General features: G+C 40.5%; 1 protein-coding gene across 2 annotated transcripts in view; it reads left to right on the top strand.

The window, feature by feature from the left end:
• Positions 1-23866, top strand: part of PREP (prolyl endopeptidase) — a 170104-nt gene extending 146238 nt beyond the window's left edge. For both annotated transcript variants that reach the window (XM_008164904.4, XM_065588275.1), the window contains 5 exons: positions 3527-3663; positions 10562-10656; positions 13201-13332; positions 16647-16803; positions 23115-23866. In XM_008164904.4, coding sequence (XP_008163126.1) covers positions 3527-3663; positions 10562-10656; positions 13201-13332; positions 16647-16803; positions 23115-23409 — 816 coding nt within the window. In that variant the 3' untranslated portion in view covers positions 23410-23866. The remainder of the gene's footprint in view (positions 1-3526; positions 3664-10561; positions 10657-13200; positions 13333-16646; positions 16804-23114) is intronic.
• The last annotated feature ends 3082 nt before the right edge of the window (positions 23867-26948 follow it).

Raw genomic sequence — 26948 nt, 5'->3', positions numbered from 1 at the left:
AAAGTTATAGTGGAGTGCTTGATCTTATTCCTTAGTCTGTGGAGACAGTTGACATCTGAAAGGTAAGGAAGACAAACTGATACAAAGGTATGCTCAAAGCCAGTTTGCAGGAGCTGGGAAAGCTCATAATGTATATGATACACAGCAGCTTAGAACCTTTGAATCCCTAAACTAGGGGAGCTGGAGGGAAGGAATTGGTACAATTTATTACTAGAGACCCATGAATTTTTTTTTTTAATAATTTTGCATTTTATTTTTTGTGAATTTCTTGTTATATCATTTTTTCCAAACTCCCCTTCCCCACACCAGCGGGTCGGGGCCTGCCCCCCAGGATGGGAGGGGGCAGGTCCTGAGCGGCACTGCAACCCCATGTGTCAGGTCACAATGCTACTTGTTCAAATTTGGCGCGGCCACCCTCCCATCATCATGACAGGGGTGACGAGGCCAGACCTGAGCAGCACTGTAATCCCATGCACGAAGTTGCAATGCCCAGAGCAGGGATCCAGGACCAGCCTGGAGGGGCAGGAGCTGCTGCAGAGTGAGGTTTTTCATCATATGTTGTTTTAATCATTGTTTTTTGTTTTATTTTATATTTCACATTTGCAAAAAAACACAGGGCTCTGCTTGCCACTAACAACATAAAATGAGCTACGCTATTTGGTGGATTTCAGAATAGTGTGCAACCATATGTTATGTGCTGTAATACTCATTCACACTGAAGTGAGTGGCTTAATACAAAGCCACTGCCTTGGAATTTCTGTGCTCTTATGAACTGAATCAGCACCATCAGTTTAAGGATGAGATACCCCCAACTTTTCCCCCAGATTTAGCAGGATCATGGTAGCCACAAAATCCTTGTCCAAAACTCCAACACAATGGTACTTTAGCCTGTTTGCAGCTTGGGGGAAGATTCGGACCTGACAATCAGTGATAGCAGCGAAATGCCCCATCTCCTGAATTTCCCTCCAGGATTTTTCTGCCTCCACAACAGCTGGCAGCTTAGTGAGGCCTCCCTGCTGCAGAGCTTTACTGAGGGAAATTCCAAACAATTTCCAATTTCTGACTAACAGCTCGGCTTTGTAATGTGTTGGTCTGATCCGCAGCTCTGTCCCAGGGCTGCATTGATTTTAGGGGTAATTGTCCCCTCAGCTGTGCTTCCCCTTTTGAGGTGTTTGCAGCAGCTGGTGCCCCTGCAGGCTTAAGGGAGAGAGTTAAGCTGAGAAAACCCAGGGGCAAAAGGAAGGGTCTGTGTCTCCTGCTTCAAGCCTTTGAGTGTCTTGTTGGAGAGCTTGGCTGGCTCTGTGAGCAGAATACTGTTCCACCCGACTGCGCAGTTCAGACGGGATTGACTCAGCTCCTCTTTCTCCCCCTCCCACCTTCCCAGGAATAAAATACGCCAGACAGGATTGGATAAACTGACTCTGGGCACTTGGCTTCAGTCCTGGACCCAGTGTAGTCCCAGAAGCTTTCGTAGCCCTGGTCTACACTACAAACTTTGTTGGTATAACTACATCACTGAGGGAGTTGGAAAATCTGACCTAACCATCGGCATAAACAGTGCTATGTCAAAGGAGGGCCTCTCCCGTCGTCAAAGCTACCGCCTCTTGGGGAGGTGGAGTGCCAATGGGACAAGTTCCCGTCAGCACAGGTAGTGTCTTCACTAAGTGCTCCATCGGTGCTGCTGCACTACTGTAAGTGTAGATAAGTCCTTTGGAGATGAGGCTTTCATTTCTGGATGTAGATTGCTATTTCTATTTTTATATTTCTGCCAGATGTCTTGTCCTTGGTTTCAGTGCATTATTCATTCATCTTAAGAATTCTTCATGGTTTGTCTTCTGTATTAAAATTTTGTGAGATTGTAACATCCACGATTATTTAATATCCTTCTGTTCTTTCTTACTCCACTGAATAGCATAAGCCATTTTTCAGTCCATTAGCCTTACTTAGTCAAATTACTTGAGATTTGTTTTGTTCCTCTATGCTGTATTTTCTTCTGCGTTCTTTCCCACCAGGCTATACAGCATCATCCTATTATCCATAGTTAGGTATGTACAGTGCAAAGCAAACAATGGGTTGCATGCTGGCCATTTTGTCACTTCCCACCTATTTCACCACTTCATCCCTTTCACCCACCACAGTCTTGACATTTGTACTTCTTTAATAATACTCTCTGGTTTGTATTCCCAAACCAATTTGAATTTGTTATAATTTCCTATTAATTTTTTTTTAACTTTGCAAATCAGCCAGTTCTAAGGTCAAGTGTAAATGCTTTTTCTGAAGTGTGTGTGTGTGTGTGTGTGTGTGTGTGTGTGTGTGTGTGTCCCTTACTAGATTATACATTTTAAAAATGTTCAGTAGTCTCTTTCCATCTCAGTGATTTTCATTACTATAAAAGTGTTTAGAGTTAGACCTAAACTGTTAGACCGGTCAAAGATCACTCTGTTGCCTAAAATATGATGTGTGAAAGTGACTCTTCTTCTGATTGGTGAAAAATGCTGTTAATACAAATGTAATAATGCTGTTGTGGCTAATGATGGAACAGCCATGGGCCAACCCAAGAATATCCACAATAAAAATAAATAAAACATGAAGTTTTTCAAACATAAATATTCCTAGATATGTTACCATGGATTTTTAAAATGCTGCAGTCTGCCGCTCATGATTAAAATTGTGCTTTTAGGTCCCAAACTCCAGTTGACTTCAGTAATCTAGGATCAATCCCATACAGGGGCTACATTTTTATTTTATTTTATGATCCTTGTTTAAATACTCATATGGTGTCACGAAATCTCCAGTTATCTAGTACGAACCTAGTCCTTAGTGGGCTATCACTAAATTTTTACCATAAGCTTATCAGTTTCTCCTGTTGCTAGTGCAGCAACAGTATCTGGAATTTTGAGATGTAATTCTTAAAAGAATTATTTGTCAGCTTCTGATAGCTCTAATTGAGTAGGCAATCTTTTGGGGAGCTGCTGAAGCATTAAATTCATTGAAACCATTGGCATTGGTCAACATTATTTGTCACAAGCTTCCTTCTCCTGCCTCTGTTACCCTGCTTTCCTTCTTGTGTCAATGTCTAGTTCTAGTATTTTAAAAATATATATTTTATCTTAATTTGTAATTTCTTTCTTTTTACTGTCTTTCCTGTTTGTCTCTGTAGCTTATTAAATTCCTTTCGTAAAGTTTTCAATGACCATTAGTCATTTGAGTAAGTACTATTCAGGGTGAGTAAAGGTAGCAGAATCATACTCTTAATAAGGTGTTTGGTCTTATTTTGGTACATATTTTTTAAAACTGTCAGTCAAGTCAGGAACGAACCATTTCACACACCTTGTGGATGATGATAGCAATGGCCTTCCTCTATTTTTGCAGTAACAAACTATTAAATTACGGGGAAAAGGCTACAGTTCGACAGTTCCCAGACTTCTAGCTGTATAAAATAAAAGCGTAGAAATAACTACTTGTGAGTTTTCATAGTTCCCAGCACTAACAGTACTTCAAACATCTTTCCTCTGTGTTATCCTAGGTTTTCTACCCCAGCAAAGATGGTACCAAGATCCCAATGTTTATTGTTCACAAGAAGGGAATTAAATTGGATGGATCTCATCCTGCTTTCTTGTATGGCTATGGGGGTTTCAACATATCTCTTACTCCAAGCTACAGGTAAGCAGGACATTTTTGACAGCTACTGTTCCAGCACCTTCCTCTAAAGTATCTGGTGCTGGCCACCCTTAAAGACAGGTTTCTGGGCTAGATGAACTTTGGGTCTGATTCTGTATGGCAATTCTATGTTTTCTTCTGTGCCTTTGTAAACAGAACAAATTAGCTCATCATCGGGGTGGGGGGGGGAGAATTACGGGATGTGTCCAGTCTGTGTTTTCCTTAAAAACATTTGCAGCTCTTTACTTCCTTTAAACTAATGATGTACTAGCTACTGAAAAAGCTTTTCCCAGTGCTAAGTCCATAAGTGGATGCACATGGTCCCAGAAGCTTGCCAATGGGAACTTTCCTTCTCATTCAAAAAAATAAAATATGATCACTGTAACATAATAAAAGTACAAACTAGCCTTTTAATAAAATATGGCAAGATCTTCTCTGTGTAGGAAGGCAAGAACTGCCAGCACAAGCTACCGGTACAAATTCTCCTTCACTAATACTGTCTATAGCTTCCTTAAACAATTCTGGTACACTATTTTTGGCTGAGAGATTAGCTAATTTCTGGAATCTTTAAAAACATGCAGGAAATGCTGTTCACTTGAATCTGTTATACATGAATTAATATTAATATAATAAAGAAAATCTCAACCTAGCATGAACTGTCTTATTTTAAAAAAGAGAGAGCAAGAGGCCCAGCTAGGAACCCAATATTATTAAACATACCTCGCAATCTTCAAAGTATTTATTCTTGCCACACCCCTATGAGACAGGGAAGTGCTATTATTCCCATTTTGCAGAGGGAGACAAGTGACTTGCTCGAGAGCACACTTGAAGTCTGTGGCAGAACAGGGAGTCAAACCCCAAATCTCCTGTGTCCCAGGCTAGCACCCTAACCGTTGGAGTATGGACTCACTTCCTCAGTGGTTTCCTTGTTGCACTCAATGGGATTGCTTATGGGCTTAAAATAAAGTATGTGTTTAAGCACTTTGCTGAACTGGGACCTTAGAACATATCTTTTCTGCTCAGTAATACAAATATCAACGTGTGTAGAACAGAGAATAAAAGGGAGTGTGTAGGAGGGTTTCTTTTCAAGCAAATCAATGCATCAAAGATCAAAAGTGGTAAGTTTAAAACAGGACTTCCAGTCCATTCTATAGTTCATGAGCCACAAACAGCAACCTGCTGGACCCATTAATAATCTTTAAAAAGGGAAGCAATGTTTACTTCACCAGCAAGTGAACTCTTATTGTAGGCTTGCCAAGATATGACACTGGGATTATTTTACAGCTTTCATTACAAAGCAAATCCTGCTAGACACAATTTCTTAAAAAAAAAAAAAAAAAAAAAAAAAAAAAAAGAGAAAAAGGCAAGTACAGGATAAAGGAAGATTCTTCAGACAGTAGGTTTGCATCTTGTCACAAAAATAATCTATTATTAAACTGTCCTGTTAAATTTACATGCAATATTAAGAGCTACAGCAGTTTGCTACGTGCTATAATTCTTGCATTAAAGTTGGCAAATCTCATGAAATCCTTTGCAGACCTCATTCTTTCATGGTTATTGTGACTATATATTTTCAGATAGCATTTATAATTTTCTGGTCCTTCATATCAAATACATTGTGTAACAATGGACCATACTCTTATGACGTATCATGAAATTATCTGAATGCTCTTTTCAGCTGTCTTCCAGAAGCTACATTTTTAATTTCCTGTGGTTTGTGTAAAACAGAATTACATACACTAAATAGTTTTTTTAAAAATATATTTATGTAAAGAAGGTTCAACCAGTGATGTGTTAGTTCCTAGTAGGATGTGATGCACTGTAATATATTGGGGAAGGTGGGGTGGGGAGATAAAAAACCAAATGCTGGATATATTTGATTTAGAGTCTCGCAAAGTACAGTAAGCATGCCTGCCTAATGCTCTAGGCATTTTTGACAATCTTTTAAGAATACACTAATTAAATAGACCCATCAATTCCCCCAGATCATATAAAATACCCAGTGACAATGTTAATATAATAGAAATTAACTAACCCACACACAGTCCCACACTAGAACCTTACATCACTACTTACCAACCCTTCCCAATACCTAGCTCCTCATGGGCAAAGGAGGGAAAGGAGTGACCTTATAGTGCACCCTGAAAACTAAAAAAATCTGGCTGTTAGAGTTGGGGAGGAAGTGAATTCCAAAGGCCATGGAGAATGCCAGTCATTCACTTTGTCAGACTGGTGGAGGGGATTCAGCTTAGGTGCCTCTGCTGACCGCAACTGTGGCCACACGTCAAGCAGAGAAAACAGTTTTAGGTTCCAAGCCATTTACAGATTGTATACAGAGAGAGAGTTATTGATAGATGATGGAGATGAATAGGTCATTGTGTTAGGTGAGTATCACCCTGAAAATATCTCCTCCCTCCTCCATTAAAAATATATCACTGATTTCAGCTTGTGATGCAGAGTGTGTGTTTCCTATAGAGTAAATTGATAAACATATCATATTGCTTTTAATTATTCACAGAGAATCCAATTCACAAGACCTCACAAGATTATTTATTATTTACATTGTGGTAGTGCTTAAGAACATCAATCAAGGACCAGAGGCCTGTTATAATAGGGGTTGTCCAGACAATAACAAAGGAGGGTTTACAGTCTGTATGTCAGGACACGACAGGTGGATGAGACAGACAAACAGGCTGAGTGGAGAGAGTGAAATTACACGACAACGATATAACAGTAAAACAAAACTCAACTCATTTGCATACAATAGGTTGGAGATTGTAGTACTACATAGCCCTTGCCTAAGACATATATGGAAATAAAACTAAATTTAATGAAAATTTCATCATAGTTTTCAGCTTTTTTTATTATTTCTGGTCTCCACTGAATAACCTAGAAACAGAAGGGTTTCATTTTTTGTTAAGATAAATATTCAAGATTTTTATTTGATCTCAGTGCTCCTGTAACTTATCACAAATCCAAGTTTTTCCAGTTTCTTCTTTTCTTCCTGGGGACTCTGTTTTTTCCGTTACCCTTTGTTCAGTTAAGTAAGATGTCACCCAGCTAGTGTTTTGTATTATTGCCTTTTAAGCCTGAGGAGCTAGCCTTGTAGGGTTGTTTCTCTTTGAATGAGAAATTATAATGAAACTCAGAGATATTCTTAATGCAATCTTGTTTATTAATAAAAAATGTACATGAATTTCCTTTTTCCTGATCGCAGTAGAAACAAATGTCAGCAGATCACTCTAGCAAACTGTGCCCAAGAATCTCTGTCTCTGTGCTTCCCTTCAGTCACGCACTCACAACTCTTGCAGGCTTGCTCCCTTCAACACACAGCTTCCAATCGGTCTCTCGTAGCCCCCTGGCATTTTCAACCAGGAAAACCCTTATTAAGCCACCTGGTTGAGCCATGCCCTGGCTATTTGGCCTGGTGCTTTGGGCAGTAGCTACATTGTGTATGTTGGCATTATATTTTGTTGTTAGCAATCTTCTTTAAATGTATCGTACCCAAAAAGGGAACTGCAGCTGTTACTATGGTTACTGCTCACTACATTTTAAGAAAACTACAACAGCATAGGATGAGTTTAGGTCGATAGATCCAGAAGTAAACACACATAAGTAACAGCAAACCAAAGTCATTAACCCAGTTAGAGTAGTACTTTATTTTTGGATATAAGCATGCATTTTTTATTTTTTTTCTCTCTCTCGACTGAGCAGCTGGATTTAGAACCAATTCTAGTAGAATACACACTGTAGCACTGTCATCAATTATACAGCCTTCATAGTCTGTATAGAAACACCACAGCTAAAAAGTGTGGTAAAATTGATGGCATTCAGTGTGGGCTTGGCAAAGCTGTGAAAATATTATTGAAAACCCACCAGTAATACCTCAGATTCTGCACATCACCCTGAAGGAGGTGCCGTGTTTTACCCGTTGCTCTGTATGTGCCTTTGTAGGTACAGCAGAACCAGTTTCTAGTGTATACTGAAATGTTGATTGTGAAGTAAACCATAAATCTAAATTGCCATTCCTGTTACAGGGCCAGATTCTATCAGGCCCTTAAGCAAGAGCATAGTGTGGAGGAAGGGCATAATGACCCCTTCCCCCTTTCAGAGCACACATAAGGGTCAGGCAAAATAGCAGCCACTGTGTTCTGTGAAGCACAGGAGTTGCTCCTGCCCTGCTATCTCTACGGCACCAGGGCCGGCTCCAGACACCAGCTGAGCCAGCAGGTGCTTGGAGCGGCCAAGGGGAAGGGCTCTTCAGCAGCAATTCGGTGGAGGGTCCCTCGGTCCCTGGAGGAGGGAAGGACCTGCTGCCAGATTGCCGAAGAAGAAAATGGCGCGGTGGAGCTGCTGCCTATCACGATCGCGGCTTTTTTTTTTTTTTTTTTTTTCCCCCGCCACTTGGGGCGGCAAAAACCCTGGAGCCGGCCCTGTACGGCGCACAGCCCCCCAAAGGAGGTGGGGAGAAGGCAAGTCCATGGCTTTTTCCTCCTTTCTCCCAACACATTGGCCCACCGCACAGGAGAGAGAGAGTAAGTTGTATCTGTCAAAAGAATATCATCTCAGACATGCACAGTCTGTGCATCCAAGTTTTCTTGGAAACATTTTGCCTCCCTGAAGCAGAATTCCTTACAATCTCCCTCCTATAGTCTGTGGCTAAAGGCACAGTCTTCCCCTAATAAATATCCACTTACAGTGAAGTTGTTCTATGCACGTGGGGTAAAATGTTCAACATTTCTAAGTAACTTAGGAGCCTATTCACTGAAAGTGAATAGGACCTTAGCCTTTGTATACCAAGGGCAATTGACAGAAAAACTAATGCTGAATAACTTAGATCCTTTTTGAAAATTTGAATCACAATGACTGCTCTGTTAAAGTTCCAATGTTTGTATACTTTTGGTATGGGATGAATTCCCAGTTTGGATTTGAGTTGTACAAAAAAAGGCACTGATAGTGAAGTATTCAGAAATTGCTTGGGGGGGGTGGGGGGATTTGTTTTGGTTTTAGTTTTTTAAATAGCTATGAATAACATATATTGAGTTAGTGATCCCATGCTCAATCAGCTATATCCTCTAATTGGTCACTTAGCATCTAAAAGCAACCTATCAGGTAGGTTTGGACATAAAGTCATCCCTTTTGATTTTGTTTGGAATACAAGGAATGATAAGAAGTACAATAAAATTTGGGAGTTCTTTCTGTGACTATAATCCACCAAAAATTGATTGCAAAACCACAGTCTCTTGGAGCAGTGTCAGGCTATTCCACATTAACTATCGCAACCTCTAGAAATTAGTCACTCTACAGTTTGGCAAAACATGCACTGTGACCCTTTACACAATATATGTCTGGAATATAAATCTAGTCTCTGACCAGGACATCACAGAGACCTAAGCCTTGAAAATTGATTTGAAACAAAAGAGAGAATTCACATTGCTCTAGGTGAGCTGATGGCTGTAGATAACACGCCTATTGTGGAGGATTTATCCTTTGGGTGGATGATGAAAGTACAGGAGCCTCTTCTCAATTCCCCTTCTACACAGTTTTTTTTGCTAAAAAGTTTACCCCTGTACGTACTGTGCAAGAGAAGTCACCAGCAGGTGTTAATTGTTTTTAGAGCTATGAAAATATTACTCTCTTTGTAACTAGAGACTTATGGACACACTGTAACATTATAGTCTTTTCTGTGATTAACAAAACAACTTGGTAGGTGAGTTCACAAGAATAATTGTGCTTCTTTAGGAAGCATTTGACAGCAAATGCATGGGAAATGACTTTTCAGAAATATTTCTGAATGAGTCTCATAAGTGGCATCAGGCTTAAAGACATAAAGACCCAATTCTTACTTATGTGAGTTAATAAGACTGATTCATATAGCAATGGAGTTGCCTACGGGGGGAAATCTGGTTGGGGTTAATTCTCATGTTTTACTATTCTCCTTGGTGCTCCTGGTTTGCCACCTAGAGCTCTGGCTACATTAAGCTTTTGCCTCAATTGATGGGAGGCCTGCTTCCCTTCCTGCTTCCTTTTTGATTGTCAGATATGATTTAAGTGACTTTTAATTAAATCTCTTTTTAAAAGATATTAATGACACTAATATCTGAGTAATTTAATATTGAGATATTTTTATATTACATTAGCTTTCATCCAACATCAGAAAATACCAGTGAGGTCAGCTACCGAAATTTAGATTTTAATGTTCTTATACTGAACGATGTAAGTAAACAAAACAGTTTTGTTTTGTCAAGAACTCCAATGTATAACCACTGGTACAAACATTGGATGTAAGAACATGATCTCTTTTGCAAATACAGCCTTGTAAATGTCAGAGGCAACTGATATTAAATACAAATTTAATGCCTATTCAAAGACTTTTACAATTCCTAAACAAAACCAGGCCAAATGGTGGCCTTAACTTTTAGCTCTTGTTCATTTGTTAGCAAATAGGTTGCTTCTCTGAAGTTGCAGATGGCTCTAGACACGGTGGAGGAAGAGTTTAGAGAGTCTACATGGGGGGCATATGTGCTGCAGAGCCTCGCTCCCCACACTGAAGAGTTGGGAGACTGTCAAGGAATAGAGGCATCACCAGTGGATCTGTGGTTACATAGATCTGCTGGCCACTGCCCTTGAGGAGGGCTCTTGGAAGAAGATTGGAGTAGCTTTGCTTTCTTTAGAGAGAGACTCATAGCAGTATCCCCATGGAACACTACTGAGACAAGTCTGGCTACTCGGGCTTGGCAAAGAGGGAGGATTTAACCCTTTATATTGTCACATACATTATGCCAGACTCTCTCCTGCATCTAACATACACACAGCATCGGGGCGAGGAGGGAGAAGAGGTAGACATTGGGGGGGCAGGAAATGCAAAGTAATCTACTAGCTTTCTGTTTTTCTCCTTCAGCGTATCAAGACTTATTTTTGTGAGGCATCTGGGTGGTGTTCTAGCTGTGGCTAACATCAGAGGAGGTGGTGAATATGGAGAGACCTGGCACAAAGGTAAAGCGTTCTGAGTACAAGAACAAATAGTGGTTTTAGCAGTGATACTGACAGAGGCTGTGTCTACATTGCACAGTTAACCCACATTATTGTGCTCCTGGGTGTAACCTCGCCTGGGTGTGAGTGTCCCTATAGCAAAGCCATTCTTGTGTTACTATGTTTTCAAAGTTTGTGCACCTGCCCACGTGTGCCTGGGGGCATATCCCTTGGTTCTTTGTGCAAGGATGCTCTGGGATTCTTTTCCAGTCAGTTGTGTCCAGTTGTGGGAGAACTTGTCTGCCCTTCAAGGGAGAAGGTGGGAAGGCATGTGAGTGATGAGCCTGTCCTCACTACAAAGTGAGCAGCTTGGAGAGCCCATGTTCTAACCCACATCACCAGCTGGATAAGGTAGCGTGGGCTTAAAGCACCTCCAAACCTAGGTCACAGGCTTTTCTGTATGGATGGGAGCAAGCTTGAGGCTAAACCTCTGATAAGAGCCCAGATTAACTGTGCATAGTGGACATATCCAAAAATTGTCTGCCTTTCTTCTCTCACTCTTTATTTACCCAGATAGTTATGAAAGTCAGAATTATTGTCAAACAATCAAACTTATTTCTTGCACCTGTAGCTCCCTCATATTATTTGATCTTTGCAGTTAGATTGTTTTGTTTGTTGCATTCCAGTTAAAAATATTACAACATAATGTAAACATTTATTTTACAACAAACGTGTACGTTTTCCAAGAAAATTATTAGCATTTTTACAAAACAAGATCAACTTTCTGGATTCAATGCAAATATTTATGAATGCTACTATTTATCTTGAATCAGCTTTCCAAATGTATCTAACTATACCAATATTTGCATACTATTTCTGTTGTTAACCTATGGTAAGGTGATTTTGCTCAGTATTGCTCTTTCATCGCTTTCTGCTGTAACACCCGTCTGGGACATTTCCTTGTAATTGACTTAAAGATGTAATGGTTTCATAAAAAGAAATAGCATATGCTCAGGCATGCATAATGTCATTGCTAAAGACAAAGTATCCTTCAGTCATTTGAATTTGGCCATCAGTTTTTAATGAGATTTTATCTTGCTATGAAAATGCTTCTTTAGTCCCCCTATTTCCTGTTTAATTTAATTTCAGCTCAAGTCTGTTATCTCAATTGCATAATTAGGTCTGTATCTGTTATTTGTTAATTTCAGAGACAGCTAGCACAGATGTCTATTTGAGTAGCTTTAACTTCATGGATAGGGTCCTGACCTTAGGCCAGACCAGAATTATTCAGTATTCTGAGTAAAGCACAGGATGTCTCTTCACTTCTATTTCTCCTCCACTGTTGCAGTTTTGGGAGTTAGTTAATATAAAAATATCCAACATTCCCAGGACACCTCTTGTGTGGTCTTTGTGTTGGATGAATTATGTATTCTGTATTTTTAAGAAGTTAGTTATACAGTTCTGCAAAGGGATCTGTACAGCTGTAAAGTCTGCCCACAAGAATTCCTTTACAAGATTGAACATAGCCTTTGCTATGAGGGTACCAGCACTTAATTCTCAATTACCACCTAATTACAATTCCTAATTAGTATTTAATTACCCAAGACCGGACTGTCCAGGTCAGATAGGGGTGGTTTGCATTTACAAAGCTTTATGCAACCTTTGATCGGGAGCCATTTATAGCCTCATATCAAATGAACTTCTTAAATGGGAAAATGTAAATTGGAGTTTTGGTCAGTTGTGAATCCTTCTGTGAATATCATAATTTGGCAATTAATATTATTTATTTTATATAAAAAGGTTGCAGAGCAAGACTTCCTCCCATATGGGTTTTGACATTAGAATTAGAATATCTCTTGCATACAAAATTCTTTCTTCCCCAATTTTTTAAAAATTGTACATTTATTTCCCCTTATATGAGCCTTGTTAAAATTGTGTCTAAAAAGACTACAGTAGCTTCACTATAGTAGATTAATAAGACAGTAGCTTTTCAAAATTTGAGCTATCTTAATGAAATGCCAAATTAAGATCTGGCTCTGAAGTCACATTTCTATCATAGCTGTATGTCATCAGATTTGAAAACAAATAATAATAAAACCCAGTCAAGTTATGCATCTGATGTCCAGCAAACATTAGTGTTAGCTTATTTTTTTACAGCAGTAAGTTTGAAGTTTTATCTTCTTAAAAGATCATAAGTGAGCTTAATTATGTTAAAGTTCCATTAAGACATACTTCAAGTGGAATTGTGTGTGGTCATTTTGTGTAAAATTGGCAGTGCAAAGCTTTTAGCTGGAATCTCAGTAGTAAGGAGCATTACCTGTTCGATCCTCAGCATAGATATGTATTATTCAAGATTTTTGAGAGCATTAGAGTCATTGGCAGAACCATCTTATAATTTTTGAGTTGGAAGAGTTTTTAGTTTTCCTTTGCCTTTCTCAGCTGCATCAATTATTAAAATGTTCATGAAGCTGGAATTCATCCTAAGCATTTCCACATACACCTCCTTCTGAATAGGTGCTGTCAAATGCATTTTATAGAACTAACTGTTTTGTTTTCCTTGTGTGATAGGTGGTATCTTAGCGAACAAACAAAATTGCTTTGATGACTTCCAGTGTGCAGCGGAATATCTTGTCAAAGAGGGATATACATCTCCAAAGAAGCTGACTACTAATGGAGGTTCAAATGGGGGTCTCTTAGTGGGTAAGAACTATTTGTGTATTTAGTGTTGTGTGGATGCTAGTACGTGGATGGTTTTTCATAAGCTAAGCACAGGGAAAAATTTATAAGAGCCGTTGGGTGTAAAAATTGGTGGCATGTCATTGTGTTAATACAGATAAAGTAATTCAATTCCACTTCAGTCTCTGGTGGCATGGGACATTGGCATTCTGTATCCTTTGGAAAATGCCCACTGTTAAAGGCCACACAGACAATTGCTACCCATAGTCAAATGCATGTTCTTCATGTGTGTTGGAACCTGCCCTGCACAGAATGTGCAACAGAAACTGAGCTGGTGGAGAAACGGGGAGATGTTCATAAACAAATATGACATTTTTCATTAAAAATAAATTTGGGAAACTTCATTCAAATTCACTAGCAGTTCTCCATGGTAATAGCCACAGATGGGTCAGTTGACCATTGGATCTGCATAATTTACCCCAGATCCTCATAGTTAGCCATGCACCTACACCCACATTCTGCAAGCCCATGGAGAGAATTGCTGCAAAGTTTCCTACTCTGCCTTTCTATGATCTGTTGTTTACACACACACACCATGGCAATTCTGCTACATTTAAGGCCTTTGTGCACAGATGAGTAACTGCAACATCATTTGACCCTATATTCGTTGAAAAGATGACAAGAAACAAATACCTCTGACAAAAATACATAAAAGAAAAATTAAGTATAAATAATGGGCAAATTTTGATTCTCAGAAACAATATAAATCTAGCCCGCCATTTATAAGTACACCTTATTAATGTATAATTCTCTAACTCATCTTTACTCAGAACAATTTAATCTTAAATATAGAAAGTCCATCTCAAAGAAAAAATTCTCACATAGCCAAATTTGTCCCTAAATAAATCCTTATTTTCTCTCATGTGCTCTCATCCTAGGTATCAGAGGGAACAAAGGGAAAGGGCTTTTTACCCCACCCTAGACTGGGATACAATGACAAAGGAATAGTTGGGAGGGAGGAGGGGGGAGAGAATAACTTTGAGAGGGCATTTTGCAGTTTGACAGCCTAAGGCTACTGAAATAAAAACACGCAAGGATTTAAAGAAATTTTTTTTCACAGAATTCATGTTTCGGTTTCAGCATCAGCAAAATTAGACTTTTACGTTCAACTTACTTTCTTTTTGCTAGAGGATATTGTGTATTGTAAATGAGAGCATAAATAGAAAGGGATGTTCATGGTAAAGAGCTATTGGGCATTGATCTCTCTGCAGTTCAAGCACAAAAAAGTCCATTTTTACAGGTGCTTTTGAGAACTCAGTTTAACATTTAACTGGCCATCCACCTTTTCTGGTTTTTATTTGAATTTGGTGGTTTAACTGCTTGTGAAAATATTACTTTGTTTTATGCCTGACTGAACCTTAATGAGCATTTAAGCTATATTCTATCAAAATAGAGCTTTAAAGACCTGTAATCAGAGTTCTCCAGTTTGATTTCTTTGATGCATAAGGAACAAGAAGGGTTTTTCCTCTCCTTCAGCAGAATCAAACTGCTATGTTTTCGTTGCTCCTTTATTTTAAAATTCTTACCTGTGCTCTTTCTTCAAAGCAGCACTGAATTTTTTTTCTCTGGTTACCCAAGGGATTTCAAAATAGCTATTCATGTCCTTGTACAACAGCTATCATGTGCCACTAATAGCTCAGATGCAAGGGCCCAATGCCATATTTCCTCAGTTTGCATTCATTGAAGAAAAGATTGTTGGCGTTCCTCCAGAATACTGTGTTCCCTTTTAGTCTAATTACTAAGAGGTGACTCTGGATAGGCTAAAGCCATAGTTTCTGGCTCATTCAACTGCAAAACAAGATTTCCTTGTCCTGCACGATGGAATCATAGTGTGAGGCAAAGGCTTAGTTGGCAGCACAGCTGTGGGCTAAAAAGGCCTCTTCAGACAAGGAGGATCCCTGTACTGTACTGTTTGACCTCTTGTACTAGCTTTAATAAACAGTTACGGGATTTTGTGGTCTTTGGCTTCTGTACTTGCAATTCAGGAATTTGTTAGCGAAAAACTCTTAAGATTCTGTGGAAAGGGAAAAGCCCGTAGAGAAAGCTGTAGTGTCAGAAACCAGTGTGCTTTAGCTCTAGTGATTAATCATGTGCACTCCTTAAAGTGGGGCAGCCGTTATTCTTTAAAAATGCCCTATAGTAATAGGCAGATTGGAAGCATAAAGAAACAAAATACAAGCATTCTTTAAAAAATGAACTCCTCCCTCTGTAATTACAACTGAGGCCATGTCTGCAGTATGGGGACAATTGCATCATAGCTACAGTGTCAGCATAACCCTGTAGTGTAAGTGCAGCCTAAAGCAACGGAAGGGTTTTTCCCACTGCTGTGGGAATGCCACCTCCCCAAGTGACAGTAGCTAGGTCAACAGAAGCATTTTTCCATCGGCCTAGCTGCATCTCCATGAGGGGTTAGGTCGGCATAGCTACAAGGGATGTGGATTTAGCTATGTCAACCTAAAGTTCAAGTGTAGACCAGGCTTAAGTCAGAAATGATTATTTATCAGAGTTCTTTGGCTTGCATATAGCTGAAAAATAAAGGAACTACTATGTTCATGTAGCAATAAAAGAGCTTTATGGTGCCTTTTCACCCATGGGGAGCAATAAACACAGATTTGTGCTTTCAGTTTATTTTTCCTGACAGTGATATCAGAACATTGGAGAGTGCCAAACTGTAATTCAACAAACCAATATCTTTATTATGTTACCAATAACACTATTGATCGTTAAAAGTAAATTTCTTGTTTGAATCCAGTTTGTTTGTCAGTAATTACACTCTTGGGCTGGAATTTACAAAGGAGCAGAGAAAGTCAGGTGACCAACTCTATTTCAGTGGTATGTGGGCACCTAACTCCCTTCGACTGTTTTAAAAACCCCATTCTTTGTTTACACTGTTCATTTGCCTCAGTTTGGACAATGAGAATTAGTGAATTCACTTACACACTTGTTTTTAAGTCAGTTTCCCTTTGACTTTCTTTGCACCTAAACCAAAGCCCATTGAAGCCATTGGAAGTCTTCCCTTTGACTTCAGTGGCTATTGTGGCAGGCATTTTTAGTCAATGTTTGTGTTTCAAGCACTGCATGGGGGTATTTATTTTTTAAAACAATTGTTTTAACTGGATTTTTCCAAAATGTGTAAAATTGCCATCCTTAAGTTTTACAAAAGGTGACATTACAAAATTTAATGCTGAGCCAAATTTATGTTGACTGTACCTTTTATTACTGCCCTTGATTTCTCCTTTAGACTTCAGTGTTAATAGAATTGTCTTGCTGTTTTTAAGCTGCTTGTGCTAATCAACGCCCTGACCTGTTTGCTTGTGTGATTGCTCAAGTTGGAGTAATGGACATGCTTAAGTTCCACAAATACACCATTGGTCATGCCTGGACAACTGATTATGGCTGCTCTGACTATAAAGAACAATTTGAATGGCTCATCAAGTAAGTGCCTTTTGGTGTTTTTAATGAACCGACTGCTGTGAATGTTATATTGTGCTGTAGCTGACTGGTAATTACTGAGTGAAGTCTGACTATTTTAAATGGCAGTTGGCAGTCATCAATAACTAAGTATTGTACAAATTAATTTCGCCCTCACCCCTGTGAACTGAGTAATGGTATGGATCAAAATGACTTCATTAAATGAAAGAGATAAAGTAGGTGAGGTAATACATTTTATTGGCCAACTTCTATTGGTGGAAGGGGAGACGCTTTCGAGCTTCACAGAGTTCTCCTTCAGATCTGGGGACAGTACCCAGAGTGTCCAAACTAAATACAAGGTGGAACAGACTGTTAAGCATAAGGAGTTCACACATGCTATAAGAGATCACTTAAAATGAAGTAGGCAGTTAACACTTAGTTGTATGACGACAGAGGGTTAGCAAGCAGAAGGGTGTGTTACAAATTGTGGTAATGAGCCGTAAAACCATTGTGTCTGTTAAGTCCTTGATTTTTAGTGTCCAGAAAAGTTATGAATTTGAGGGTATGTCCACAGGGTTTGAACTCACACTCAAACCTACCCCCCCCCCTTCTGCCTGTGTACAAATCGCACTAACCCAGGGCTTGAACCTAGGGTCCCCGGACCCCATAGGGGTGGAGAGTCTGAGTGTAAGTCAAACTGGGACCAGGGGTTCAAACCCCGTTGCTTTCCAATGTAGATGTAGTCCCACTGGATTTGTGTTCTGGGAGTCCGCCAAAAGTATACCACAATCCCACAGGCTGACTTTGTGTCCTCTGGACAATCAAGTTTGGTAGACAATCAAGTTTTCCCACACTGCACCATGAACAAAAGGCTACAGTCAGCCACATTTTGGGAGAGCGCTAGGAAGTCTGGGATATGGATGGTTGGACTTGGTCCCACATAATGCAGTGTAGACACTGCAGCCCCTGGTTGGGACCCAGGGTTCAACAATTTCTAACTTGGTATTTCAAATGAGTATAGATGCTCAAGCCCTAGGTTAACAAACCCAGGTCTGCTATCTAAACTTCTACTAACCCTGGACTTATATTGCAGTGTAGACTTACCCTAAGAATATGTCCACGCAGGGATAAAAGCCCTATGGCATGGCCATGGCTGGCCTGGATCAGCTGACTTGGGTTCAGGCTGCAGGGCTAAAAATTGCTGTGTAGATGTTCGGGCTTGGGCTGGAGCCCGAACTCTGAGACTCAGGATCTTAGCGCTCGGGCTTCTGCCCAAGTCCAAATGTCTACACAGCAGTTTTTCAACCCCAGAGCCCAAGCACTGTGAGCCCAAGTGGGCTGACCCACGCTAACCGTGGGTTTTTTATTCTCATGCAGGGGCATACCCTAAGTTCCCATGCTTGACTTTTTGAGGGTGTTGTGCAGATTTCCTTTGAGGACGAGGACTGAGAGGGCAGATATGGAATGATCGCTTTGTGAAAAGTTTGCCCGTGGGTGATAGGATGTTTTTGTCTTTCATCATTTTTTCTGTATGAGTTCTTTCCAGAGCTTAGTGATTGTCTGGTTTTACCCACATAGTTTTTATTGGTGCATTTAGTGCACTGGGTGAGGTATACCACATATTGTAATAGGCATGCGTAGGACCCAGGGATCTTGAAAGGTGTGTTGTCGGGGGCATTGATCATCATTGCAATGGAGATATGTCTGTAGGTTTTGCATCTGTTGTTCTGGCAGGGTCCGGTGCTGCTTTGAGTGGGTGTGTCCTGGTCTTGGGGAGCTTCCTTCTGATGATGAGCTGGGCAAGGTTAGGGTGTTATTTGAAGACCAGAAGAGGGGATTTGGGAAAGATTTCTTTCGGTATTTGGTCCCCATCAAATGTGAGTTGTAATTGTTTGATGTTACCCCATATGGGTTCTAGTGTAGGGTTGTAGGTGACAGATAGGGGTGTGCAGTCAGTGGGGCAGGTTCTCCTGGGGTATTTGGGTGGTCATGTCAGGGAACGGATCTACTTCTCTGGTGGAGTGTCCTTGTTTAGTGAAGGTGATGTTAAGGTGTGTAACCTGGGCTTTCTCTTCAGAGCAAATTCTGGTATCTGAGTGCCTGGATGTAGATAACAGCTTTCTTGGTGTGTCCGGGGTGGTTGCTAGATCTGTGGCGGTCAGGGTGAGGATCCTTGAGTTTCTTGTATATAATCCATTGCTGAAACTGATTGTGGTGTCCAGGAAGTTGATAAACACAGTGGACACTGAAAGTTTAAAATTAACTTTTAAGTCGCTTTTATAAAAAGTAGATTTGTACCTTTCTACTTTTTGGAAAAATTCTGTAAAGCCAATGGGACATTATTTTCAAAAGTTACATACCATGCAAGGTTGGCTTTTTTTAAGTAATGACTACTTTTTCTGCTAGGCTGTCAGAACAGGGCACTCAGCCCAACAGCTAAACAAATAGTGTTTTTAATTATATGGGAGAGCGGATTGCTTTTCTAAGTTATATTTTGAATGTAGATAGGGTTTATTTGTATAAATTGATTGGGAGTGGGGCACAAAAGGAAATTAATTCAGGTTTTAACTTGCTCAGAAGCCTGAAAAGATTCTGTATTTTCACAGACCTGTTTTTTTTTTTTTTAATGTGTTGCAAATTGATAATGGATAATAAAGAGCCTGTTACAATATGTAACATCATTTAAAAAATACTTCTGTAACACTTGCTCTCCTAATGCTGAATTTTCATTTCTTTAACGGTGAAGACTAAGAATGAGGATTTCTCACAAATATTAAACTACTATGTAAGATTTAATACTAAATCTAGATATTAGATACTAAAATAATAGCCCCTTTAGATGTAGTGTCTAGATACTAAAATAATAGCCCCATTAGATGTAACTGAGTAGATAATCTAACTCTTATTTGTGAGCTAAAGCGTTTATTTAAAATATCAGAGTTCAAAAGAAAATTTAATGCAAAATGAAAATACTTTATGATCTATTAGGCCTATTGTAAATCATTTGCCTCTTGATTGCCATTTTATCAAGACAGTATAAACTTTCATATGGTGATATTAATGGCAAGGCATTTTTACAGTATTATAGTGCACAATAAAATTTGTTAATTGCCAAGTTCATATTTTGAATTTTGTCAGAGGATTTGTCCCATAAAATGCATCTATTGTAGATATGATACAAACGTTTGTGTGCAATAAAACTTGTTTATATACTAGTGAATTCAGATATGATGAAATTTGGAGTATAGAGAATGAGAAGGAGAATCTTAAATTTGCTCTGTGTGTGTGGGAAAATACACATAGTAAGAAGATTCCTGTGTAGTCTGTTGTACATATGTCCATTGTAGGCCTCTCAAAATCAAAACAGGTGTTTTAGAAACCATTTTATCTGATGTTAATCTGAAAAGTTAGTCTTTTTTTAGATAGACAAACTAGCTTAATCTAGTGTACCATCATATTATATCCAGAGCAATGAGTGGTTCCCTTTGTCTAATCAACTGTCAAACAACTGGTAATCTCTTACCAAACAAAGCAAGATATTTGATAATGTTGTGTAATTGTGCTTAGAAACTACCAATATGGGCATCCTAGAAATACCTTAAACAAATATAATGCTCTTTATTGTCCAATATTTAATTTCTCAATACAAAACCTAGTTCTGTGATTCTATGAAAAAAAAATTCCTTCTAGTAAGCTGTTAGGTGCTGCTAAACCCAGACAAAAATAAAGGAATTTCATATATCATGAGATAACTTTGTATGCCTCTGTTACTTACTCCTTCAGTAAGCAATCTGAAGCTTGTTTAACTAATGTGAAATTAAAACAAAATTAAAGCACAAATACCAAATGAGCTCAGATGGCCTCTGTATTTGTTATCAGTAAAAACAGGAAAAAATAAAAATAACATTTTCAAATAAGGAAGCTAACTCTTCTTCTAAAGGTTTTCTTCTCTCTAAATGAAGTACGTGTTACAAAGGGGAGGTCCATATTACAGGCCAGTAAGCCTAACTTCAGTATCATGCAAACTGGTTGAAACTATAGTAAAGAACAGAATTATCAGATACATAGATGAACGTGATATATTGGGGAAAAGTCAACATGGCTTTTGTAAAGGAAAATCATGCCTCACTAATCTATTAGAATTCTTTGGGGGTGGGGGTCAACAAACATGTGGACAATGTACTTGAACTTTCAGAAAGCCTTTGACAAGGTCCCTCACCAAAGGCTCTTAAAGCAAAGTAAGCTGTCATGGGATAAGAGGGAAGGTCCTCTCATGAATCAATAGCTGGTTGAAAGATAGGAAAGGGTAGAAATAAAGTGTCATTTTTCACAGTGGAAAGAGGTAAACAGCAGGGTCCCACAGGATCTGTACTGGGACCAGGGCTGTTCAACATATTCGTAAATGATCTGGAAAAAGGGATAAGCAATGAGGTGGCAGAGTTTGCAAACAATACAAAATTATGCCAGATAGGTCCAAAGCAGACTGTGATCTCACAAAACTGGATCACTAGGTAACAAAATGTGTAGTTGTAGCCGTGTTGGTCCCAGGATATTAGAGAGAGAGGGGATGGGTAAGGCAATATCTCTTATTGGACCAACTTCTATTGGTGAGAGAGACAAGCTTTCACAGAGCTTGTAAACTTGTCTCTCTCACCAACAGAAGTTGGACCAGTAAAAGATATTACCTCATCCACCAGGGGCAACAAAATGACAGATAAAATTCAATGTTGATAAATGCAAAATAATGCAGATTGGAAAACATTATCCGAACTATACATACAAAATGGTGGGGTCTAAATTATTTGTTACCGCATAAGAAAGATCTTGGAGTCATTGTGGATAGTTCTCTGAAAACATCTGCTCAGTGTGCAGAGGTAGTCAAAAAAAGCTAACAATGTTAGGAACCATTAGGAAAGGGATAGTTAATAAGACACAAAATATCATAATGCCACTATATAAATCCCTGGTATGCGCACACTTTGAATACTGAATGCAGTTCTGGTTGCCTCATCTCAAAAAAGATATATTAGAATTGGAAAAAGTACAGAGAAGGGCAACAAAAATTATTATGGGTATGGAACAGCTTTCCTATGAGGAGAAATTAAAAAGACTGGGACTGTTCAGTTTGGAAAAGAGATGATTATGGGGAGATGTGATAGAGGTCTATAAAATCATGAATGGGTGTGGAGAAAGTAAATAAGGAAGTGTTGTCTACCCCTTCGCATAACACACACGAGGTCACCCAATGAAATTAGTAGGCAGCAGGTTTAAAACAAACGTAAGGAAGTACTTCTTCTTCACACAATGTGCAGTCAACCTGTGAAACTCCTTGCCATGGAATGCTGTGAAGGCCAAAAGTATAAAAGAACTTGGTATGTTCATGGAGAATAGGTCCATCAATGGTATTAGCCAAGATGGTCAGGGACACAACCCTGTGCTCTATCTCTCCCTAACCATCTGACTGCTAGAAGCTATGACTGGATGACAGGGATCACTCAATGAAGTGCCCTGTTCTGTTCACTCCCTCTGAAGCCTCTGGCACCAGCCACTGTTGGAAGACAGGATACTGAGCTAGATGGACCATTGGTCTGATCCAGTATGGCTGTTCTTATGTTCTTATATTATAATCCCCTGTGTTTTAGTATTGCTGTAATGTTAATTTCTAATATAAAAGGAGTCTTGAGAGAGTTTATGGTATGTTAGTGTTTAGGGCTATATGGTGCCCATTGGGAGTGAAACAAATTATTGGAAGCCAGACCATCCCTCACTCAGAGAATCACCCACGAAGGGGTTGGTCAAAGAGGCAGGAAAACTCCATCAGGTTCCCCTCCGTTTGGGGTCTGAAAAGGGATCCAAAGATTGGAGGGGCCCAGCCTCTTAACCCCATGGTCCCTGGAGATAACCATTCCCGGATCCATAAAGGCCAGGAGCCATCCCTATGGACAAGTCAGCTGCTTCTGCACAGTACTTGGTTGATTCCCAGCAGCAAAGCACCTGGAATGGATGTGGAGTGGACGCTCCAGCCTATTCAGTTTCCCTATTTCACATGAGTACTATTGCAGTTGCTGATAAGTCTGATGTCTGTCTAAAATGTTTGCATATTTACTTCCAAAATGGAAGGAGTTTACTAAGGGCTTCTACAGGGCTGAGAGCCAGAATATTCAAATAGAGAGATAAGTGGCCATTGTTCTGCTTTAATAGTACATAAGTGATAGAGAATCACTATCTACATCACATAAAATTGATTTTATACAAATGGGGGACTGACTTTCTGAGTGCTGTCAGACACCACTCTGATGGCTTGAATATTAAATGGCCTTGTGTCTTCTTTTCAGGTACTCTCCACTTCATAATATTAAACTACCAGAAGAGGACGGAATTCAGTATCCCTCCACGTTACTTCTCACCGCAGACCATGATGATCGCGTGGTCCCTTTGCACTCACTGAAATTCATTGCTACTCTGCAGTATGTGGTGGGCCGAAGCCATAAACAAACAAACCCACTTTTCATTCATGTTGATACCAAGGCTGGGCATGGAGCAGGAAAACCAACAGCTAAAGTTATAGAAGAAGTGTCTGATATGTTTGCCTTTATAGCACGATGCCTAAATCTTGATTGGATTGAATAGGTAGAATACACATACTGTCTCAATTAGAAATCAAGGGCTTTTACACTATTTGAAAACAACCAACCAGTTGGTGTAGTACTTACATTTAAGAACTGCAGTTTAATATTTTATTGATCCAATCTGCTGTGGAGTTTTGGTCTTTTAAGCTTCCTTCTTTTTAATATTTACTGGGGTTTCTTTTCTACTAGATTCAGGTATATGTTTTAAATAGCACCTTTGAATAGATAGCTGAATTGCTGGCAATGCTGTTGTGAAGATTTAGATTCCCGAGTTGGTGGTAGTTGAGCTTATTTCATATAAATCAATTTTAATGTATTTTGCACCTATAAACATATCCAGTTCACCTGTAATTAAATGTAAGTACTGTTCCTGTACAAACACTTGGAGAATAATATCTGTTATTTAAGAATGTTATGGTTATTACAAAATCTTTGCAATTAAAATGCTCAAGTACAAATACGTTGGGTCATTTGAAGTCAAATATTGCTGTTAAAAAGCTTACATTTCACGTTATTCATAACAATGTATTACAGTCCATCATACTTCTGTTGCTTAACTTAATCAGTTTCTTGCAGATGTCCACTTCATCAGCTTAGTATCAGGTAATTTATTTCCACGTGTAATAGAAACTCAACCTGGAGAACTTGGATTATCTTTAGAATTTTGCTCTGTTCTTTTCAAGTTGCACAGATAATCTTGACAATGTTGTCTCATTGCTCCCTGCATCTTTAACTACTTCTGAACAATATACCAGCTATCACCAGTGTTGCACACACAGCCCTGATAGAGCTCCCCCAAAACTGGACATTCACCAGGCTGTTATGTTTGGGGCCCAACTCACTGGGAACTGTGTGGTCTTTAAGCCTCCTGAGTCTGAACAGAATCCAGGTACTACCCCTGGCTTACGGTCCCTATGCATACTCAGGGTGAAGGTCCTCTTGTCTGGCACTCCCTCATGAGAGATGAGACCCTGCAGTCCAACTGCCCAGCCCTTCAAACTAGTGCTGACCCCTCATGCTCATCTGTAGCTTAAATACATACTCTCCCAGAGCTCCAGCCATGTGAGCATTCTGGGTTTACAGTTTAGCTCCGTATGGTCATTCAACAGTGAAAGCAAACGGACCCATTAACTTTGCATAGGATTCTAAAATAGCATTACTCTTTTACTCTTGGGGGAATTCTGGACCACCATGCATGTGTAGAATTTATGTCCCTCACAGATTTCTGTGCTTACCTGCAGAAAAAGGACTTTCTGATGGGGAAGCAAAAGGAAGCCACAAGAGCAGTTATGTAACCCTCCCCAGCAGTTTTGAGTGCGAGGGTAGCCAGCAGAGGTAAATCACTGCATGGCACCCAGGGCCGTGTCAGACCCACCCCCAGATTTCTTCCCGTCTGTAGGAAACTCTGCAAACTCCCCTGCCTGCCCCCACCCCCATTGCGCTTCCTGCACCCGTCACTCCACAGCTGCAGGGGGAGGGATCACTGTATGGGGAGCTGCTCCCCTTTCCACCCAACCCCCTGCATCCAGACCCCCTCACACCCAGACCCTCCCGCCGATCCTCCCACACACACACACAGACCCCCCACACCGACAAGCCCCACTCCCCCTGTACCTGGACCACCCCAATGAGCCATCTGCACCCAGATCCCCACTCTACCAAGCCCCAACCAACTGCACCTGGATCCCCACCACACTGAGCCCCACTCCCCCAGCAACTGAACCCCTCCACTCAGCTCCCCATACCCAGAACCCCCTGCCAAGCTCCAATCCCCACGCACCCAAACCCCTCCCTGCTGAGCCCCAACCACCGTCACCTGGACCCCTCTGCAGCGTCCCATTACCTTTGCACCCAGAACCCCCCCAACAAGCCCCTGTACATCCAGCTTCCCCCCGCACCCGGATCCCCTACTGAGCCGCCCACACCCAGATTTTCCCACACAGAATCCTCTCAACCCACACCTGAATCCCACATGCACACTAAGCCCCTCCACCCTTAGATCCTGCCTTGCTGAGCCTGCCTGCATATACCTGGTGCATCTGGCATGGAGGGACAGGGCCCTGGGTGTTTCTCGGGAAGACCCCGTCCTTGAGCTGTGTCAGGGAGGGGGGAGCTGCACAGTGATCTCCCACATCTGTGAAGCCAGTGGCCTGTGCTCCCCAATGCCATGCTGGCGCCTCCACATTTATTTGACAAATAACATTTGCAGAATTTCAAAATATTGTGTGCAGGATTTTTATTTTTTTGGCACAGAACTTTTAATTTTTTGGTGCAGAATGTCCTCAGGAGTAAGACTCTTTACTTAGGTAGCATGAGAAATACAGAAATCTAGACAAAATAATGAACACACTTGTATGCATTTTCCCTGACTCAGTTTCCTTGCCACTCTGAAGAGTTCTTGGGGCTTGAGCAGAGTTCTCTGGGTAATCCAAGTATAGCCTGTGGCACATGGCTTCTCAGAATCATGGCATCACCCTTTCTCCTGCAGCTAGCTTCCTTTGCCTTTGGCTGGGCCCACTGTTAAACAGAACACTCCTGTGTACAAAAGCATGCCATTCTCTCCTGACCAAAGCTTCCTGTATATCTCTGTGTGTGTCTCCTTCGAGTTTATATATCCCACTATCACCACACGGGTTGGGTTGGGTTTTTGGGGGGGGCGGTGGAGGGAATGGGGATTACTTTTTGTTCTTTTGCTGAGAATTTTCCAGTCTCCACTTTTCTAGCCCCTTGCAGAGCAACTTGGTCAAACTGGTTTCCCCAGGCTTCAGCCAACACATTGTCCCAAGATGTTTTCACCTACACTACAGCCCTGACAGAAGGTGGCTGACTCCACATCTGCACTGAGGCACAGAGTCCCCAAATTGTCACAACCAGAAAATGGTTTCCAGTTTGGTTGGATTCACCTTGTCCTGATGTCCAGAACACATGTATACCCCAGCACTGGCATTTAAACAAGGCAATGATAGCTGGGTTCAGTTATAGCTTTAACACATGCACTTGCACAGTATTTGAGCTGCCATTTCTTATCTTCTAAGCCAGCAGTTCTCAAACTGTGGGTCGGGCTTGCCAGGGCTGGTGTTAGATTTGCTCGGACCTGGACCCCAAGCCCCACCACCCGTGGCCGAAACCCAATGTGGCGAGGGTCAAGCTACAGGCCCCCACCTGGGGCTGAAGGGCTTTGCCCCCTCTCTCCCCCCACTGGGGGCAGCGGGGCTCGGGGTTTGGCTTTGACCCCCATGTGGCTCAGGCAGGCTCAGGCTTCGTTCCCCCCTCCTGGAATTGTGTGGTAACTTTTGTTGTCAGAAGCGGATCACGGTGCAATGAAGTTTGAAAACCCCTGTTCTAGGCTGAACGGTTAAATAGATGAAGAAGTTTGGTTCCAGACTGCCTAAACGTCCATACTAACCATGCTGGAACTAACTTTTGACTTTCTAGAACAAAAACATGTTCCTCCGATTTTTTTTCCCCCCTTCCAAAAAGTAGAAATCACTGTTATTTTCCATTTTTGGATAGCCCAGAAACACCCACTTCTAGTTATTA

This window comes from Chrysemys picta, chromosome 3, assembly GCF_011386835.1.
Source record: "Chrysemys picta bellii isolate R12L10 chromosome 3, ASM1138683v2, whole genome shotgun sequence".
Taxonomy (NCBI): domain Eukaryota; kingdom Metazoa; phylum Chordata; order Testudines; family Emydidae; genus Chrysemys; species Chrysemys picta.
The sequence above is the reverse complement of the archived record's forward strand: the minus strand, read 5'-3'. Positions and strand labels throughout refer to the sequence as shown.